Here is a 20,452-nt window from a genome sequence, read left to right on the forward strand (position 1 = left end):
GGCTCGATTCCCATCCCAATCCAACACACAATTCAGACCTAAACAGGAAATGTGCAGGTTTCATTTAAATCAGTCTGTGTTTAAAAACACTCATTTCTATTCACATTCCTCTGGCCTCACTGGACAGCAACACTGAGAAACAGCAGGAGGTGGCCATTCAGCCCCTCGAACCATCAACAAGATGGCGGCTGCTCTCCCATCTCAGCCACATGTTTCTGTCTGATCCTCATTTCCTCGATCCCTTCGGTCTCCACTCATCTGCCGGCCTCTGTTTTATGTGAGGACAATCACTGAGTCTTCACCGCCCTCTGTGGTGGGGATTTACAGACATTCACCACCCTCGGAGTGGAGACACTTCCCCTCATCTCAGTCCCGGACAGTCCACCCCCTTTTTCAGAGACTGGGATCCCTGGTTCAACCGGTAATGATGTTGTGCATCTCAATGTGTTCACCTCTCAGTCCTCGATTATCTAAATGAAAGGGTTATCACATTTGATCTTCCTTCATATGATGATCCCAACACCCCAGGGATCAGTCTGGCGAATCTTCATTGCACTCTCTATAACAAATACTCTCTAACCTCTTTGTTAATCCTCTATGGAATTAATTTCCATCTTCTGCAGCCCCGTGTTGCCCCAACCACTCACCTCCCACCCCTGTCACTATTTCCACCTTCCCACCTCCTCCTCACCTGGATCCACCTCTCACTCCCCAGCTCTTGCCCCATCTCCACCCCTCACCTCTTTTCTCTGACTATTTCCCGTCCACTCTCAGTCCAGAGGGAGGGTCTCGGCCCGAAATGTTGACGGTCCATTTCCCTCCACAGATGCTGCCCGACCCACTGAGTTCCTCCGGCAGTTTGTTCTTTGGTCTGTATAACCCATGTTAGTGTGGGGAGCGGGATTTTACACCATATTCCAGGTACAATCTCAACAAAACACAAATAATTGTCACTTTGCCCGGACCATTGGTCCCGCTTGCAGGACAACAGTCTGCCGGTGTTTGCCCCCCAATGTGGTGAATCCCTCTGCTCGCCACCACCGTGGGCTCAGACATTTCCACAGATGAGCCTCCCCTGTCCCCACTGGGACAAACATCCTGTCTGCCCCCTCTCTCACCGTCTTCATCCTTTCAATAAAATCCCCCTCTCCCTCCCCGGGGAACCGGCATCAAACCGACGGGCCGAGTGGTCTCCTCCTACCTCTCAGCAATACATCAGACTCCGGCCGCAGGAGACACTTCACAAACGCCCCAACTTCCCTCGGAGGGAAATGGAAATAAATCAGAAAGCGGACATTTACTTTGGGGTTATGAGTGGGTGTGGGTGTGGGTCCCGGGACAAATTAACTTGTAAACACGGGACGATCTGGTGAATTGGATCAGACAGCTTCGCTCGCCTGTCCTTTCAGGAAACAACAATTCTCTCTTCATATTAATGACTGTCTAAACTTGCTGTGAACAAGGTTATGTGTTACAAGATTGTGAGTTACAGAGTCTAGGACAGCTGTCACCGTCATGGGCTGCGAGTGCAGACAGGGATTGGGGTCACTGAGCTGTGCATCAGAGAAGGACATGGGTTTGTACAGCCTCCTGTGGGGTAGAAATGTCCACACGGTGAATTCGGATCTGCTGGTACATCGGGAGTCTGAAAGGGAAAGGGAATAGGGAAAGGGAATAGGAAAGGGGCTGAGCAGAGAGTTTTAACAGGGGAACCTGTTCAGGGGTGGAGGGGTACAGGAGCTGTCTGATAGATCGTTTTAATTGTTTTTTATAATCTGACAGATGGTGACTGAGGAAGAAGCTTGTTGACGGAGGATACCCGGAGGCAAGCAGCTCAGACACAGAATCAGGAATTGAATTGAATTGACTTTATTTCTCACATCCATGAGGAGTAAAAATCTTTACATTACGTCTCCATCTAAATGTGCAACGTGCAATCATAGTAATTTATAACAGTTTATAATAAATAAAACAGACATTGTAATTTAGAGTACACTCAAATCAGTGTGAGTTCATCAGTCTGATGGCCTGGTGGAAGAAGCTGTCCCGGAGCCTGTTGGTCCGGGCTTTTATGTTGCGGTACCGCTTCCCGGATGGTATCAGGAGAGTGACAGTGATGTGATTTCCTGTGTCACAGGTACAGACAGTCGTCTCAAGTGAGGAGTTTGTGTGGAGATGCAGCTTCCCTGGAGGTGGAGGAAAGAGGACACACCAACAGGTGGAACCAGCTGTGGGAAGACATGGTTTGTCAGGTCTGACGATGAGCTGAATGCACCATAACCTTCAGACTGAATCAGAAAACCATTCTGATTGTATTTGAAATGTTAGAATCAGGGGAGATGTGACCACATGTGTAGAGGGCAGGGGTTGTGTCTCCATCAGACCCTCAGTGAGATGGTTCAAGTTACAATGTGCAGGGATGAAAGCAGAATGTTTGGGGCTGGATTTAATCACTGATTCTGACAGTGAGAGGGTTAGTTTTGCTGTAAGGAAGCAACATTAATGGAAGACGACACAGGAACTTCATCAATTGCCAGTTGTTTGGCAGAAGTGACCAATTTGTATGTTACCTCGACAGAAACAGATTTTCCCAGTGGTGACAAAGGGGTTCAGTCTCGTTTATTTCAAGTTGGAGAGGGGTGTGGAGTTTTGAAATCAATGCCTTGTGGTGCCACCATCATTAATTTGTCATGTCCGGAGTGGTGGATTACACAGCACGGAAACAGGTCTTTGGCTGGCCATACCTGTTCTGACCATCCACTCACTGTCTACACTGGTCCCATTTATCAGCACTCGGTTCATAGCTGACTGTATCTTGACAGTTTCAATGCTCATCCACTTCGTAAATGTTGTGAAGGGACCTGTCTCCACCACCACCTCGGGCAGCGTGTTCCAGATTTCAGCTACCCTCTGAGTGAAAAATCTCTTCCTCAGATCCCTCTAAACCTCTTCATCCTCTGTTTAAATCTGTGCCCTCTGATCAGTGACACCTCTGTCCCAGGATTGTGTGCGATATGGACTACAGTGAGGCCTTTGAGAAGGTTCAGCATGGTAAGTTGCTGTGGAAAGTTAGATCACATGGGATCCAGGGAGAGCTGGCTAACTGGATGCACAGTTGTCTTGATGGTAGGAAGCAGAGAGTAATGGTGGGAGGCCGTTTATTGGACTCAAGGCCTGGCCTAGGTGGGTTCCCCAGCGTTACACCCCATTGCTATCATTATTCATTGATATGTAATTATATTTGCATTTACACAGTTTGATGAAATCTCTGCTCTACTAGATCTTTCATTGATCCTGTTTCTATTCTATAGATTTGCTAAGTGTTCCTGTAGGAAAAAGTATCTCAGGGTTGTATGTGGTGACATATGTACTCTGATAATAAAATTTACTTTGAGCTTTGAACATTGCTACTTGTCATCTCGATCAATAATTTGGTTGAGAATGCACAGGGTATGGATAGTAGGTTTGCAGCAAGTAAGTTTAAACAAGTACTTTTTCTGAAAGATATTAAGTATAAACTCTCCGCTCTGTTTCCCTCTCCGCACTTGACCACCCCTCCCCTTACTGTCCTCCCTCTCACCTCCATATTGGACATAAGTTCAGGGTGAAAGTGAATACTTTTAGGGGAGTCTGAAGGGGAATTCTTCACTCAGAGGTTGGTGGGAGTGTGGAATGAGCTGCCAGTGGAAGAGGTGGATGTGGGTCCAATTGAGACACTAAAGAGAAATTTGAGTGATGACATGGATGGGAGGTGTATGGAGGCTATGGTGCAGGTAGTTGGAACTAGGCAGTAAAAACAAAAGGTCAGCATTGACTAGAAGGGCTGAAGGGCCTGTTTCAGTGCTGCTGGGCTCTGTGACTCTAATAATATTCTGATTTGTAATTTCCACAGTCAGTGTTTTGCTGCTAATGACTGAACCCAGAAATTTACCCAAGCAAGAATTGAAAGACTCTTAGCTGACTACAAAAAGCGTTTACAAGCTGTGATACTTGCCAAAGGGGGTGTTACTAAGTACTGACCATGCAGGGGGCCTTTTTCCTTTTTCATTTTTTTGAAACTGTAAAAGATGGAAATAAAAATGTAACCTTGCTTAAAATATTAAAGAAATGTGCCATGTTTAACTTTATGCCTTTTGGAAATCAGGTCATCTTTTACTCACTTAGCTATTCACAGTAACAGAAATTTAACCAGGGGTGCCCACACATTTGCATGCCACTGTATATATCCTGTGCCTTCTAAATTGCTTCCAGAAATTCCTGCCATTGCTGCTCTGTTTTCATCCCTGCCCGTGTTCTTTTCAAATCAATTTTGACCAATTTTTCTCTCATACCGCTCTAATTCTCTTTATTCCACATCTGACTTTAGTTTCTCCTTCTGCAATGTCAGGGTGAATTTGATCATATTAATATCACTTGCCTCTAAGGGTTCTTTGAATTTAAGTGACACAATTAATTCTGGTTCATTACAAGACCCAAATAATTCTGGTTCATTACAACACCCAATCCGGAATAACTGATCCCCAAGTGGTCTCAACCCTGAACTGCTCTAAAAAAGCATCTTGTAGGCATTCTAGGAATTCCTCCTCTTGAGACCAACACCATCCTAATTTTCCTAATCACCTGCATGACAATCCCCCATGACTATTGTAACATTGCCCTTTCGGCACGCACTTTTAATCTCCCATTGTAATTTGTGGATCACATACTCACTACTGTTTGGAGGTCTCTATACAATTCCCATCAGGGATTTTTTTTTACATTTGCCATTCCTTAATTCTACCCACAGATTCTACAGTTTCCAACCCTATGCCACCTCTTTCTAATGATTTTATTTAATATTTTACCAACAGATCCACACAACCCCACTACCAGCTTGTTCTTTCAAGAAGCATGAAAGTATCTGATAAGCAGTCGTGATAAGAAAGTTAGGCCAGAAAACTTAAATGAGAGGCCAACTCAGAAAAATGAATCTTCACTATGGAAGAAAACATTAACCAGTGGAATGAGTACGACCCTCCATGGGAGACATCCCAATGATCTGAGCAGATGAGATGGTGACAAGGAAGCATCGAGCACCTGACTGAGTGTTGGAGACCTCTTCCCAGAAACAGAGGATTTCCTAGCAGAAATATAGGTTTCCCCCGCCATCCGAAGGTACAGCGTTCCTATGAAATGGTTCGTAAGCCGAAATGTCGTAAAGCGAAGAAGCCATTACCATTTATTTATATGGGAAAATTTTGTGAGCGTTTGCAGACCCAAAAACAACCTACCAAATCATGCCAAATAACACATAAAACCTAAAATAACAGTAACATATAGTAAAAGCAGGAATGATATGATAAATACACAGCCTATATAAAGTAGAAATACTTTTCCACTATCATTGCCGGCACTGTTCTCCGTAGCGAAAATCTCACACAAGCGCTCTCGGCAGAAAATCTCATGCAAGCGCTGTTGGCAAGAACACTCTCTCTGGTAACCTGTAAGCTACGAAGCTGCCAAATCATACCAAATAACACGTAAAAATACACAGCCCATATAAAGTAGAAATAATGTCTGTGCAGTTTGGTATCACTTACCAGAATCGGGACAGTGCCGAGCACACTGATGGTGTTGTGTTAGGCTGAGTCATCGCAGGTTGGGATGGTGCAGTGGCCCCCACACTCTGGGCCGCCGACCGATATATTGCCGCGAAGAATGCAGCAGTAGCCGGGAGGCATCTAGCACATCTTTAAGAAAAAAAGCCGAAATAAACATGCAAATTAATTAGGTGCCGCCCGACACGTAATTAATTAGCATGTTTATTTTGGCTTTTTTCTTAAAGGTGTGCTGTGTGCCTCCCGGCTACCGCTGCATTCTCCGCGAATCACTATCTATACGCAGTCTGGGGGTTGGGGTGATGGGACATTGGGGTGTCGTCTGTTTCCATCAGGCAGGCAGCTCATCTTCTCCTATGTCTGCCTGCCTCGATGTCGAAGGTCAAGGTTCGTCGTCTGCTGTGGCTGATGTGGAAGGCTTGCTTGGCTGCTGAGCCTCGCACCTTTTTAGATCATACAGTTCTTTGTAAGCACTCAAATCATCCTGCAAATATCCCCTAAACTGACGTACCCTTTCAAAATTAAAGTTGTACATTATCATTGCAGCAAAAATCTCATGCAGTTGCTTTATGTTCATTTCGTTAATGAATTCGGTTTTGATTGTTATCCTTTCCTCTTCCAATTGCATCAGCTCTTCATCTATCAGTTCTTGGTCATGGGATGCCAAAAGCTCTTCAACATCATCTTCGTCAGCTTCCACAAGCCAAACTCACGTTGTCCTTACTTCGTTCACCATGATCACAACGCTTAATTATGTCTAATTTTACGCTAAGTGTAACACCCTTACGAGCTCTTTCAGGCTTTTCCAACACCTTAGAACTCATCTTGCTAACGGCTGCTTAATGCAACGTATTTAAGCAATGCCAGCGAGAATGCCATTCCGAATCCGGAGGGAGAGCGGCCGCTCGGGGCGCGCGCTGCCTTTTATGGCTCGCTGATTTTTTCGTGCACTGATTTTTCTGTAACATGAAAACACCTTCTGTTAGCGAAAACAGGAAACTAATGTAGGTCTTTCGTAACAGTGAGGTTTCGTAAAGCGAACGTTCGAAAAGCGGGGGACACCTGTACAGGACAGGATGGTTAACAAAAGGAAAAAAAAAAATCAAAAGTAAATGAAGTACAAACAAACGAGGCAGTAAGTGCAGAAAATGCCAAGAGAAACCAAAAACAATCCAACACATTTCAGAATCCTGCAGCAGTTTCACTCAATGTGATAACTTACAAAGGTACAATCAAGTGGCAAATATCATTCACCAAAATCTTGCTTTAAAATTCAAACTCATGAATGCCCTCCATCACTTCATAAAGGCACCATAAATTCAAGCCTGATCCAGTTTTATAGTCAAAATCCTACAAATTATTTGATAATCAATACATTATTACAGATAGGATAATCCATAATAACCATCTGGATATAATATTACAGGATAAACAAGCAGGAACAACTCCCTCAATAAATAAAACCATTCCCAACACACATGTTCCTCGACCAGTGGAGCACCTCACCACAGGTATTGTTTGTGTCATCAGTCAGACAACCAAAAGATTTTCTCTGTCAATCAGCTTCCAAATGTTGCTATTCAGTCATTCGTTGCCACTCCCCGCTGCTGATTCCCTTCTCCTCGACTTCTTCAGTCTGCCGAAAGTTCAAGGGAAACCTCTTCACCCACAGAGTGGTGACTGTTTGGAACCCATCACCACAGAGAGAGCCAGAGGGGAACAACAGGGGAGGGTTTAAAAGGACTGTTGTGGAACTGAATCACTGGCAGGGTCCAGCCGGCCTGAGTTGACTCTCTACTGTACACTAGTCATGTTATGAATTCACTAAGTACCATAGACAGAGTTTAAAATAAAACTGATTTATTTGTCTCAGATCCAGAATATTAAACTCCAGTCCCATTAAAGGTGAATATGCAGCAGAAGCAACCTCTTCAATGCCCAGTGACCAGGGTGCAGAACTGGGTGTGGTGAGCAGCAGCAATAATTGCAGAGGTCAGCACCGACAGTCACTCTCGAAATTGCATCAGCAACCGTGATGGCCAAACATCCAGCATGCAGCTTATTGAAACTTTCTCCCCAGTGTGAACCCGGTAGCGTGTCACAAGTGTAACATACTGTAAGGTTTCACTGCTCATGTAATGGCCTCTCTGCAATGTTTCACTGCTGAGGTAATGGTTTCTCTGTAGCAGCAATGTTTAGGTTATGACTAGAGATAACAGGGTTTTGGAGTGCGGGGCTATCCAATGACGGAAATGTTCTTCCTTGTGAGTCTGGAAGAGAGATTTTCATGGTCTTTTGTCGGGGAGAGATGAGAAGACACGAATGGAGAGAGTGGGCCCTTTTATCTTTTTTTGTTTACTTCACTAACCACATAGTCAAAGTAAGAATTATAAAGCTCAATCACTTAATCACATATTGTGTACTGTTTGTTATTTTGGGGTACTGATTTGTAACAGGGGACACATCACGAAGCATCCACCCAAATGAGATTTCTTAAGTTTGGCCAGGCTGAGGGGCTATCACCCCCTATATTAAGCAGCTAGCCGAAGCGGGGGTTATATAAGGTTAGATGACTAAGCGAATCGCTTCCCACGGTCAGAGCAGGTGAACGGCCTCTCTCCACTGTGAACTCAATAATACACATTTGGTTGATTTGGCTAAGAGAATCTCCTCCCAAAGTCTGAGCAGGTGAACGGCCTCTATCCAGTGTGAAGTCGCTGGTGTCTCTGTAGTTGACATGACCGAGTGAATCCCTTCCCACAGACTGAGCAGGTGAAAGGCCGCTCCCCAGTGTGAACTCTCTGATGGACCTTCAGATGAGATGACATAGTAAATCCCTTCCCACAGTCTGAGCAGGTGAATGGCCATTCCCCTGTGTGGGCTGACTGGTGTGTCACGAGGTGAGATGACCGATTGAATCCCTTGCCACAGACTGAGCAGGTGAACTGCCACATCCCAGTGTGAACTGACTGGTGTCTCTGTAGGAAGGCTGAATCAATGAATCCCTTCCCACAGACTGAGCAGGTGAATGGCCACGCCCCGGTATGAACTAACTGGTGTCTTAGTAGGTGAGGTGACAAAGTGAATCCCTTCCCACAGTCTGAGCAGGTGAACGGCCGCTCCCCAGTGTGAACGTGCTGATGTACCTTCAGTTGAGATGACGAAGTGAATCCCTTTCCGCAGCCTGAGCAGGTGAATGGCCTCTCCCCAGTGTGAACTCGCTGATGTAACTTCAGCTTAGATGATGAAATGAATCCCTTCCCACAGTCTGAGCAGGTGACTGGCCAATCCCCGGTGTGAACTCGCTGATGCACCTTCAGTTTAGATGAGCAAGTGAATCCTTTCCCACAGTCTTTGCAGGTGAACAGCCTCTCTCCAGTGTGAACTCGCTGATGTACCTTCAGTTTAGATGAGTAAGTGAATCCCTTCCCGCAGTCTGGGCAGGTGAACGGCCGCTCCCCGGTGTGAACTCGCTGGTGAGCCATTAGGTCAGATGACCGAGTGAATCCTTCCCCAGAAATTCAGCAGATGACCAGCCTCTACCCAGTGTGAATTGACTGGTGCGTCCACAGGTGGGAAGACTGACTAAATCCTTTCTCACACACAGAACAGGTGAATGGCCTTGCCCAGTGTGAACCTGCTGATGTTCCTTCAGTTGAGATGACCGAGTGAATCCATTCCTGCCGTCTAAGCAGATGAATGGGATCTTCCCTGTGTAAAATGATGGATGTGCTAGTTGGTCAGATAATCGAGTGAATCCCTCCCCACAGTCTGAGCAGGAAGGATGTTCGAGTGAATCCTTTGCTTCACTTCTTAAATATCTGGATAGAGACAGCAAAACTGGCGTGTTGTGTTCAAGATTCCCGTAGACAAATTCCTTGTCATTTTTAACCTGTAAAAAGATTTACAAAATCCATCAATGGGTGAAGGACAACATTTCAGATGAGATCACTTAAGTTGTCAAGGTGTAATTCGACATCAAACTGTTACAGAGAATTTCAACCCAAGTTGGAGAGAGAAATTATCTTCTAACTGGGCACAGTGCTGGTATCTGGAATGACCATCAAACTCTCTGATGCTCTTCCTGTCTCTATAAGAATGGGGCATTTCTGCCATCTCCAATCTGTCACCTGGCTCAGTTTGACTCTCTCCATTGGTATTATTCCCTGTTCCTGCTGAGCTGCATGGGTGCCTGGCCCCACAGTAACTGAAACACTCTCACACAAATAGCCTTTGTTGACGTGCAGCTGGGATTTTCTTTTATGTACTGCTAATTTAAAGTGCCACAGTTTTAACACCATGTAAATGTCTCCTACTCAGATGTATGGTTGGTCTGCACAGCTGTTAAAAGGAATTAGAGTGAATATTAGTGTAATTTCAGGTTATTGTCATGGTCTTAGAGAAGTACAACACAGAAAGAGACCTTTCGGCCTATCTAGTTTGTGCTGAACTATTTAAACTTCCTACTCCCATATCCCTACCATCCAGGTACCTACACAAACCTCTTAAATGTTGAAATTAAGCTCGCATGCACCACTTCCGCTGTTCATTCCACACGCGGATGTTTGTATGTGTGAAGAAGTTTCCCATCATGTTCCCCTTAAAGTTTCACCTTTCACACTTAATCCATGGCCTCTGATTGTAGCCTCATCCGATCTCAGTGGAAAAAGCCTGCTTGCATTTACTCCATCTATAACCCTTATAATGTTGGAACACCTCCATCAAATCTCCTGTCAATCTTTTATATTCCAGGGAATATAGTCCTGATCTGTTCATTCTTTCCTTATAACCCAATTCCTCCAGATGTGACAACATCCTCGTGAATTTTCTCTGAACTCTTTCAACTTATTTTACATTTTCCTGTAGGTTGGTGACCAAAACTGCACACAATACTCCAAATCAGGCCTCACCAATGTCTTGTACAATGTCAATATGACATCCATCTCCTGTACTCAGTACTTTGATTTGTGAAGGCCAATGTGCCAAAATCTTTCTTTCCATCGTGATCGAACTGTGACACCACTTTCAGTAAATTATGGACCTGTATTCCCAGATTCCTTTCTTCTACAACATTTCTCAGAGCCCTACTCAGAGCAGTGTGTAAGACCTTGTTCCTATCAACATGCAACACTTCACACTTGTCCGCATTAAATTCCTTTTTCCGTTTTGCAGCAGGTCCAGATCACACTGCAAGCCATGATAATATTTCTCACTGTCCACTACACCACAAATATTCGTGTCATCCACAAATTTACTGATCCAGTTAACCATGTTACCATCCAGATTACTGATATAGATGACAAGCAACAACAGATCCAGCACTGATCCCTGTGGCATAACACTAGTCACAGGCCTCCAGTCAGAGAGGCAACCATCTGCTACCACAGTCTGGCTTCTCCCAAAGACAGTGTCTCATCCAGTTTACTATCTCATCTTGAATGCTGAGTGACTGAATCTTCTTGACCAACCTCCCATATGAGACTTTGTCAAGTGCCTTGCTAAAGTCCATGTAGACAACATCCACTGCCTTGCTTTCCTGATAACATCTTCGAGAGACTCTATAAGTTTGGTTGGACATGACCTACCGTGTACAAACCCATGCTGCCTATCCTTAATCAGTCCACATCTATCTAAATAATTGTATATCTGCTTCCTGCATGTATGTTCCAATAACGTTCCCTCTACCGATGTCAAGCTCACCAACATACAATATCTTACTTTATTTTTTAGAGCCTTTCTTGAACAACAGAACAACATTGGCTGTCCTCCAATCCTCCAGTACCTCACTTGTCACCGCGGATGATTTAAATATCTGTGTTTAGGTCCTGACAATTTCTGCACGTGTCTACCTCAAGGTCCCAGGGAACAACTTGTCAGGCCCTGGGGATTTATCCACGCTAATTTGCTTTAAGACAGCAAACACCCCCACCTCTGTAATCTGTACAGGGTCCATGAAGTTGATGTTGCTTTCCCTCATTTCTATAGACTCTGTGTCCATCTCCTGTGTAAATACGGATGCAAAACAAATATTTAAAATCTCCCCCATCTATTTTGTCTCCTCGTATGGATTATCATTCTGATCTTCCAGTGTGGGCATTTTTCTGCACTGACCTTCTCCATGTCTCTATGACAGAGAAGCTGGGCAAATTTGATTGTCAGGGGAAGCTGGTAGGAATGACAACAGAGCAGAAAAGGCTGGAGTTTCTGGGAGCAATTCGGGAGCTGAGTGATAGATACATCCCAAAGAACTGGAAGCATTATAAAGACAGGAGAGCACAACCGTGGCTGAAATGAGAAGCCAAAGCCAATGTAGAAGCAAAAGAGAGGGCAAATAATATAAGAAAAAACATTGGGAAGCTTTCAGAAACCAACAGAAGATAACTAAAAAGAAATGTCAGATGAGCTCAGGGCGTGGAATTATGTTATTGTAGTCGCTATGATTCTTGGTTGCACCCAACAGGCTGAGGCATTCAGAGAAACAAAATATCAGGGGCCTCAATATAAGACCATAAGACCATAAGACAAAGAAGCAGAAGTCGGCCATTTGGCCCATCGAGTCTGCTCCGCCATTTTATCGTGAGCTGATCCATTCTCCCATTTAGTCCCACTCCCCCGCCTTCTCACCATAACCTTTGATGCCCTGGCTACACAGATACCTATCAATCTCTGCCTTAAATACACCCAATGACTTGGACTGCACTGCTGCCCGTGGCAACAAATTCCATAGATTCACCACCCTCTGACCAAAAAAATGTCTTTGCATTTCTGTTCTGAATGGGTGCCCTTCAATCCTTAAGTCATGCCCTCACGTACTAGACTCCCCGATCATAGAAACATAGAAAATAGGTGCAGGAGTAGGCCATTCGGCCCTTCGAGCCTGCACCGCTATTCAGTATGATCATGGCTGATCATCCAACTCAGAACCCTGTACCTGCCTTCCCTCCATACCCATTGATCCCTTTAGCCACAAGGGCCATATCTAACCCCCTCTTAAATATAGCCAATGAACTGGCCTCAACTGTTTCCTGTGGCAGAGAATTCCACAGATTCACCACTCTCTGTGTGAAGAAGTTTTTCCTAATCTCGGTCCTAAAAGGCTTCCCCTCTATCCTCAAACTGTGACCCCTCATTCTGGACTTCCCCAACATCGGGAACAATCTTCCTGCATCTAGCCTGTCCAATCCCTTTAGGATTTTATACGTTTCAATCAGATCCCCCCTCAATCTTCTAAATTCCAACGAGTATAAGCCTAGTTCATCCAGTCTTTCATCATATGAAAGTCCTGCCATCCCAGGAATCAATCTGGTGAACCTTCTTTGTACTCCCTCTATGGCAAGGATGTCTTTCCTCAGATTAGGGGACCAAAACTGCACACAATACTCCAGGTGTGGTCTCACCAAGGCCTTGTACAACTGCAGTAGTACCTCCCTGCTCCTGTACTCGAATTCTGTTGCTATAAATGCCAGCATACCATTCGCCTTTTTCACCACCTGCTGTACCTGCATGCCCACTTTCAATGACTGGTGTATAATGACACCCAGGTCTCGTTGCACCTCCCCTTTTCCTAATCGGCCACCATTCAGATAATAATCTGTTTTCTTGTTTTTGCCACCAAAGTGGATAACTTCACATTTATCCACATTAAATTGCATCTGCCATGAATTTGCCCACTCACCTAACCTATCAAAGTCACCCTGCATCCTCTTAGCATCCTCCTCACAGCTAACACTGCCACCCAGCTTCATGTCATCCGCAATCTTGGAGATGCTGCATTTAATTCCCTTATCCAAGTCATTGATATACATTGTAAACAACTGGGGTCCCAGCACTGAGCCTTGCGGTACCCCACTAGTCACTGCCTGCCATTCTGAAAAAGTCCCATTTATTCCCACTCTTTGCTTCCTGTCTGCCAACCAATTCTCTATCCACATCAATACCTTACCTCCAATACCGTGTGCTTTAAGTTTGCACACTAATCTCCTGTGTGGGACCTTGTCAAAAGTCTTTTGAAAATCCAAATATACCACATCCACTGATTCTCCCCTATCCACTCTACTAGTTACATCCTCAAAAAATTCTATGAGATTCGTCAGACATGATTTGCCTTTCACAAATCCATGCTGACTTTGTCCGATGATTTCACCGCTTTCCAAATGTGCTGTTATCACATCTTTGATAACTGACTCTAGCAGTTTCCCCACCACCGATGTTAGGCTAAATGGTCTATAATTCCCTGGTTTCTCTCTCCCTCCTTTTTTCAAAAAGTGGGGTTACATTAGCCACCCTCCAATCCTCAGGAACTAGTCCAGAATCTAAAGAGTTTTGAAAAATTATCACTAATGTATCCACTATTTCTTAGGCTACTTCCTTAAGCACTCTGGGATGCAGACCATCTGGCCCTGGGGATTTATCCGCCTTTAATCCCTTCAATTTACCTAACATCACTTCCCTACTAACATGTATTTCCCTCAGTTCCTCCATCTCACTGGACCCTCTGTCCCCTACTATTTCCGGAAGATTATTTATGTCCTCCTTAGTGAAGACAGAACCAAAGTAATTACTCAATTGGTCTGCCATGTCCTTGCTCCCCATAATCAATTCACCTGTTTCTGTCTGTAGGGGACCTACATTTGTCTTAGCCAATCTTTTTTTCTTTTCACATATCTATAAAAGCTTTTACAGTCAGTACAGTCAGTTTTTATGTTCCCTGCCAGTTTTCTCTCATAATCTTTTTCCCCTTCCTAATTAAGCCCTTTGTCCTCCTCTGCTGAACTCTGAATTTCTCCCACTCCTCAGGTGAGCCACTTTTTCTGGCTAATTTGTATGCTTCTTCTTTGGAATTGATACTATCCCTAATTTCCCTTGTCAGCCACGGGTGCACTACCTTCCTTGATTTATTCTTTTGCCAAACTGGGATGAACAATTGTTGTAGTTCATCCATGCGATCTTTAAATGCTTGCCATTGCATATCCACCGTCAACCCTTTAAGTGTCAATTGCCAGTCTATCTTAGCTACTTCAAGTCTCATACCTTCAAAGTTACCCTTCTTTAAGTTCAGAACCTTTGTTTATGAATTAACTATGTCACTCTCCATCCTAATGAAGAATTCCACCATATTATGGTCACTCTTACCCAAGGGGCCTCTCACGACAAGATTGCTAATTAACTGTTCCTCATTGCTCAATACCCAGTCTAGAATAGCCTGCTCTCTAGTTGGTTCCTCGACATGTTGGTTCAAAAAAACCATCCCACATACATTCCAAGAAATCCTCTTCCTCAGCACCCTTACCAATTTGGTTCACCCAATCTACATGTAGATTTAAGTCACCCATTATAACTGCTGTTCCTTTATTGCACACATTTCTAATTTCCTGTTTAATACCATCCCCAACCTCACTACTACTGTTAGGTGGCCTGTACACAACTCCCACCAGCATTTTCTGCCCCTTAGTGTTATGCAGCTCTACCCATATCGATTCCACATCCTCCCAGCTTATGTCCTTCCTTTCTATTGCGTTAATCTTCTCTCTAACCAGCAACGCCACCCCACCTCCTTTTCTTTCATGTCTATCCCTCCTGAATATTGAATATCCCTGAATGTTGAGCTCCCATCCTTGGTCACCCTAGAGCCATGTCTCTGTGATCCCAACTATATCATATTCATTAATAACAATCTGCACTTTTAATTCATCCACCTTGTTACGAATGCTCCTTGCATTAAAACACAAAACCTTCAGGCACACTTTTACAACTCTCTTAGCCCTTATACAATTATGTTGAAAAGTGGCCCTTTTTGATGCTTGCGCTGGATTTGTCGGCCTGCCACATTTACTTTTCACCTTACTACTTTTTGCTTCTACCCTCATTTTATGCCCCTCTGTCTCTCTGCACTGGTTCCCGTACCCCTGTTGTGAACTAACCTCCTCTTGCCTAGCCTCTTTAATTTGATTCCCACCCCCCAACCATTCTAGTTTAAAGTCACCTCAGTCGCCCTCACTAATCTCCCTGCCAGGATATTGGGAAACAACTTTGCCACATCCACTCTGTCCATGCCTTTCAACATTCGAAATGTTTCTATGAGGTCTCCCCTCATTCTTCTAAACTCCAAGGAATACAGTCCAAGAGCAGACAAATGCTCCTCATATGTTAACCCTCTCATTCCCGGAATCATTCTAGTGAATCTTCTCTGTACCCTCTCCAACGTCAGCACATCTTTTCTTAAATAAGGAGACCAAAACTGCCCACAGAACTCCAAGTGAGGTCTCACCAGCGCCTTATAGAGCCTCAACATCACATCTCTGCTCCTATACTCTATTCCTCTAGAAATGAATGCCAACATTGCATTCGCCTTCTTCACAACTGACTCAACCTGGAGGTTAACCTTAAGGGTAGCCTGTACGAGGACTCCCAAGTCCCGTTGTATCTCAGAACTTTGAATTCTATCCCCGTTTAAATAATCATCTGCCCGTTTATTTTTTCTACCAAAGTGCATAACCATACACTTTCCAACATTGTACTTCATTTGCCACTTCTCTGCCCATTCTTCCAATCCATCCAAGTCTCTCTGCAGACTCTCCGTTTCCTCAGCACTACCAGCCCCTCCACCTATCTTCGTATCATCAGCAAACTTAGCCACAAAGCCATCGATTCCATAATCCAAATCGTTGTTGTACAATGTAAAAAGAAGCGGCCCCAACACGGACCCCTGTGGAACACCACTGGTAACCGGCAACCAACCAGAATAGGATCCCTTTATTCCCACTCTCTGTTTCCTGCCAATCAGCCAATGTTCTATCCACGATTGTAACTTTCCGGTAATTCCATGGGCTCTTACCTTGTTAAGTAGCCTCATGTGGGGCACCTTGTCAAAGGCCTTCTGAAAATCCAAATATACAACATTCACTGCATCTCCCTTGTCTGGCCTACTGGTAATTTCCTCAAAAAATTGTAATAGGTTTGTCAGGCAGGATTTTCCTTTAAGGAACCCATACTGAGTTCTGCCTATCTTGTCATATGCCTCCAGGTACTCTGTAACCTCATCCTTGACAGTCGACTCCAACCACTTCCCAACCACCGATGTCAAACTAACAGGTCTATAATTTCCTTTTTGCTTTCTTGCCCCCTTCTTAAATAGCAGAGTGACATTTGCAATCTTCCAGTCTTCCAGAACTATGCCAGAATCTATCGACTTTTGAAAGATCATTGCTAATGCCTCCGGAATCTCCATAGCTACTTCCTTCAGAACATACGGGTGCATTCCGTCTGGTCCGGGAGATTTATCTACCTTTAGACTATTCAACTTTCTGAGTACTTTCTCTGTCGTAATTGTGACTGCGCACACTTCTCTTCCCTGCCACCCTTGAGTGTCCGGTATACTGCTGATGTCTTCCTCAGTGAAGACTGATGCAAAATACTCGTTCAGTTCCTCTGCCATCTCCTTATCTCCCATTACAATTTCTCCAGCATCATTTTCCATCGGTCCTATATCTACTCTCACCTGTCTTTTACTCTTTTTGTACTTGAAAAAGCTTTTAGTATCCTCTTTGATATTCTTTGCTAGCTTCCTTTCATAGTTAATCTTTTCCCTCTTAATGACTTTCTTGGTTTCCTTTTGTAAGGTTTTAAAAACTTACCAATCCTCTGTCTTCCCACTAATTTTTGCTTCCTTGCATGCCCTCTCCTTTGCTTTAACTTTGGCTTTGACTTCTCTTGTCAACCACGGTTGCATCCTGTTTCCACTCGAAAATTTCTTCCTTTTTGGAACATACCTGTCTTGTACCTTCCTCACTTCTTGCATAAATTCCAGCCACTGCTGCTCTGCTGTCTTTCCCGCCAGCGTCCCTTTCCAGTCAACTTTGGCCAGTTCCTCTCTCATGCTACTGTAATTTCCTTTACTCCACTGAAATAACGACACATCAAATTTCGGCTTTTCTTTTTCAAATTTCGCAGTGAACTCAATCATGTTATGATCACTGCCTCTGAAGGGTTCCTTTCTTAGCTCAACCCATAAAGATTCTGCACCTTCCGATGGGAATTCATTCTCTCTTCAGATTAGCAGTCAGTGCTTCCAAAGGAACTCCAGAAACAAACATCTGATCCCAGACAGAAATACTTGCTCAACACCTCATAAGCCCAAGCAGCTCGATCCCCAGGTCCATTTGACCTGGATCAAAAACTGTGATATCCCAGGACCCAACCTCACAGAGTCACACAGCTGAATCTGCCACTCACCAACCCTGAGAGTCTCACACATTGTCCCCACATCTCACACTGGGTAGTGCAATCTGGGATTTCTCCAAAACAAATGTCCAGCTGCTCGAAATTTCTGCTTCACTGCAGAAGGACGACCATCCAGCCCCATCTGTAGAAGCACTAACCAAAGTCAAAGCCTAAACACCAACAGTTCCATATGCCTGGACTGCAGATCACAGGATTATAACCTGAGCACCAGCTCTCCCAGTACTCTTTGCTGCCAGTAAAATGCTGCAGTGTGTCAGCCAGTCACAGTTCAAAAAACAGCTCTCCCACATCAATGCACAACAGAACTGGTACCTGATGACCCTCTGGCATTCCAGCTAACAAAAACTGATTCTGGAAATAACTCAGCAAGGTCAAAGGTGCAAAAGAACACTTCACAATGAAAACAAGGGTCAGAAGAAAGATTGCTGATATATAACATTGAGGAGGTGGAATACAGGGTGGACCGAGCTTGACCCAGATGGTTGATGTACATCACTGAAGTGGGGGGGGGGTAGTGTGGTTAGGAGACTGGACAGAGGTTGAACAAGATGGGCAGGGATGAGCAGATGGAACCAGGTGAGAGAAGGGAGCAAGGACAATCACTGATGGTCCTCCAGCAATACACAGATACTGAATTAATAGTACATACTACTGTATAAAATGACAAAGTTAGAACAAACAACAGGAACTTTGCCATATATACTTTGACCCTCACCAAATTTTTATCAACACACCATAGAAAGTTTCCCATCCGGACAGTTCACGCTTTTGTATGGTAACTACTCTGCCTGTAACTGCAAGGAATTGCAGAGACCTTTGGATACAGAATCTGTCCTGTCTATGCTGAACTAACAGCTGTTGCTGGGTTATAAACGTGCAGGAGCAATGTGTGGTTAAGTGCCTTGCTCAAGGACACGATACGCTGCCTGGTCTGAGGCTTGAACTCAGGAATTTCAGATTGCCAGTTCAACAGCTCAACCACTTGGCCACATGCATATCACAGAAACTATTCTCCCACCCCCCCACCCCCGGAGACTTCCCAGTCCCTCAGTAAAGAAGGCAGTGAGATCAAAGATCCCCACAACCTCGGACATTCTCCTTTCTCACCTACCCCAGTCGGGGAGAAGACACAACAGCTATAAAGCTCAAGGACAAATGTGAGGAGCCTCAGGAAGCGAGACGAGTAGGGGAAGTTAACGGGACTCAGTGGCCAACATCAAATTCCTCAACACAACAGGGAGGAAGCATCCCCATGTATCCAGGTCCGTAAGCACACCACAAGATCACACACCACGTGATATTGCGTCACAAAGCGGAGGGCGGGGCAAATCTGCGGTAAACAGCCTCACGTGACCTGTTGGCGGGACTTCCGTTTCAATTCTGCGGAAATAGACAGCCTGGGCTCCTGGTTTGGATCGTTCAATGCAGATTAAGTGAAGTCTACACGTTTCTGACGAGCCCAGATAACTGGAAAATAAATGAGTAATTGGTCCTCAGTTCGGAGCTCACGGCCAACATCGGATGTCCCCGCTCGGGATTGGTCTCAATACTCACCGATGGGAAAAGTGATATCTTCGGCCCGCAGACAGTGATCCCGACCCAAGAGGTGAGGCACTTTGCCGATCCCTCAGACGATCCGCTTCATCACTGAGCGGAAAGGAAAACACCGCCCACCCGGAGATAGTGAGCATGCCCGGTGGTAATTGCGTCATCCAGAGGGCGGGGCCTCAGAAACACCCGCAGACATTCCAGTTAAAGGAACATGTGTGGCCATGATGAGGCTAAACTCAGGTTGGAGGAGCAACACCTCATATACCGTCTAGGTAGTCTCCAGCCCCTTGGTATGAACATAGAATTCTCCAAATTCCGGTAATTCCCTCCCTCTCCCTTACTCTATCCCTATTTCACATCACCTCCCTCATAGTACCGCCTCCTTCTACTACTACGCATTGTTCTCCTGCCAATCACCTCCCTGCCTCCCCTCCCCCACCCCTTTGTCTTTCAAATTACTGTTTTTTTCAACTACCAGCATTCTTCAAACCCTCCCCAAAGTTCTTCCTTCAGTCCTGACCAAGGGTTTCGGCCCAAAACGTCAACTAATCTTTTCAACTGATGTTGACTGACCTACTGAGTTCCTCCAGCGCATTGTGAGTGTTCCTTTGAAGTGTGGCAAAAGTATCGCTCAAAATTATTGTGCACACGCTTTCATTTGTGGTGGTGTCAAAGGATGTACAGTCAATACTGGGTCTATCTGGCTGTGAGAGACGTAATTTGGTGAAAAGAGCCTGGACAGTGACACAGAGTCAGAATACAGTGACCTGATGAAAGAGTATCAGGACTTGTTCAAGAGCTTTGTTGTCTTCCAGCAGAGCACACAATTAAAACTGACAACACAGAGCCACCCGCAGTACATCCATGTAGAAAAGTGCCTTTTGCATTACGTGATCAACTGAAAACAGAGCTGAAGCGACAAAATGTTGAATTACAGTCGGCGGAAGGTGATGTAACTCGACTGCAGGTCCAGCTCATGGAGGCAAATGCTGACATGGAGAATATAAAAGCAGCAGCTGCAGTTTCTGAGATGACCAAACAGGAGGCAATTGATGATGTGAATA

The 20,452-nt window shown here is 44.8% G+C and overlaps 2 protein-coding genes across 7 annotated transcripts in view; one reads left to right on the top strand and one right to left on the bottom strand.

Moving 5' to 3' along the window:
* The window catches only part of LOC140207919 (uncharacterized), a 78,487-nt gene that overhangs the window by 7,898 nt on the left and 50,137 nt on the right, over positions 1–20,452 (top strand). The gene's annotated exons all lie outside the window — the stretch shown is intronic.
* Positions 5,806–19,502, bottom strand: LOC140206773 (uncharacterized). 6 transcript variants are annotated; one of them, XM_072274984.1, is made up of 3 exons: positions 19,392–19,502; positions 19,192–19,304; positions 5,806–9,489 (listed from the first exon to the last, which is right to left on the bottom strand). In XM_072274984.1, the coding sequence occupies exon 3, from the start codon at positions 9,080–9,082 to the stop codon at positions 8,297–8,299; it is 786 nt and encodes a 261-aa protein (XP_072131085.1). In that variant the 5' UTR covers positions 9,083–9,489; positions 19,192–19,304; positions 19,392–19,502; the 3' UTR covers positions 5,806–8,296. The 6 variants fall into 6 exon arrangements, with proteins under 6 accessions (XP_072131085.1, XP_072131084.1, XP_072131082.1 ...); XM_072274983.1 differs by having other exon boundaries at positions 19,129–19,304; XM_072274981.1 differs by having other exon boundaries at positions 18,949–19,304.

The sequence above is a fragment of the Mobula birostris genome, chromosome 13, assembly GCF_030028105.1.
Source record: "Mobula birostris isolate sMobBir1 chromosome 13, sMobBir1.hap1, whole genome shotgun sequence".
Classification (NCBI taxonomy): Eukaryota; Metazoa; Chordata; class Chondrichthyes; order Myliobatiformes; family Myliobatidae; genus Mobula; species Mobula birostris.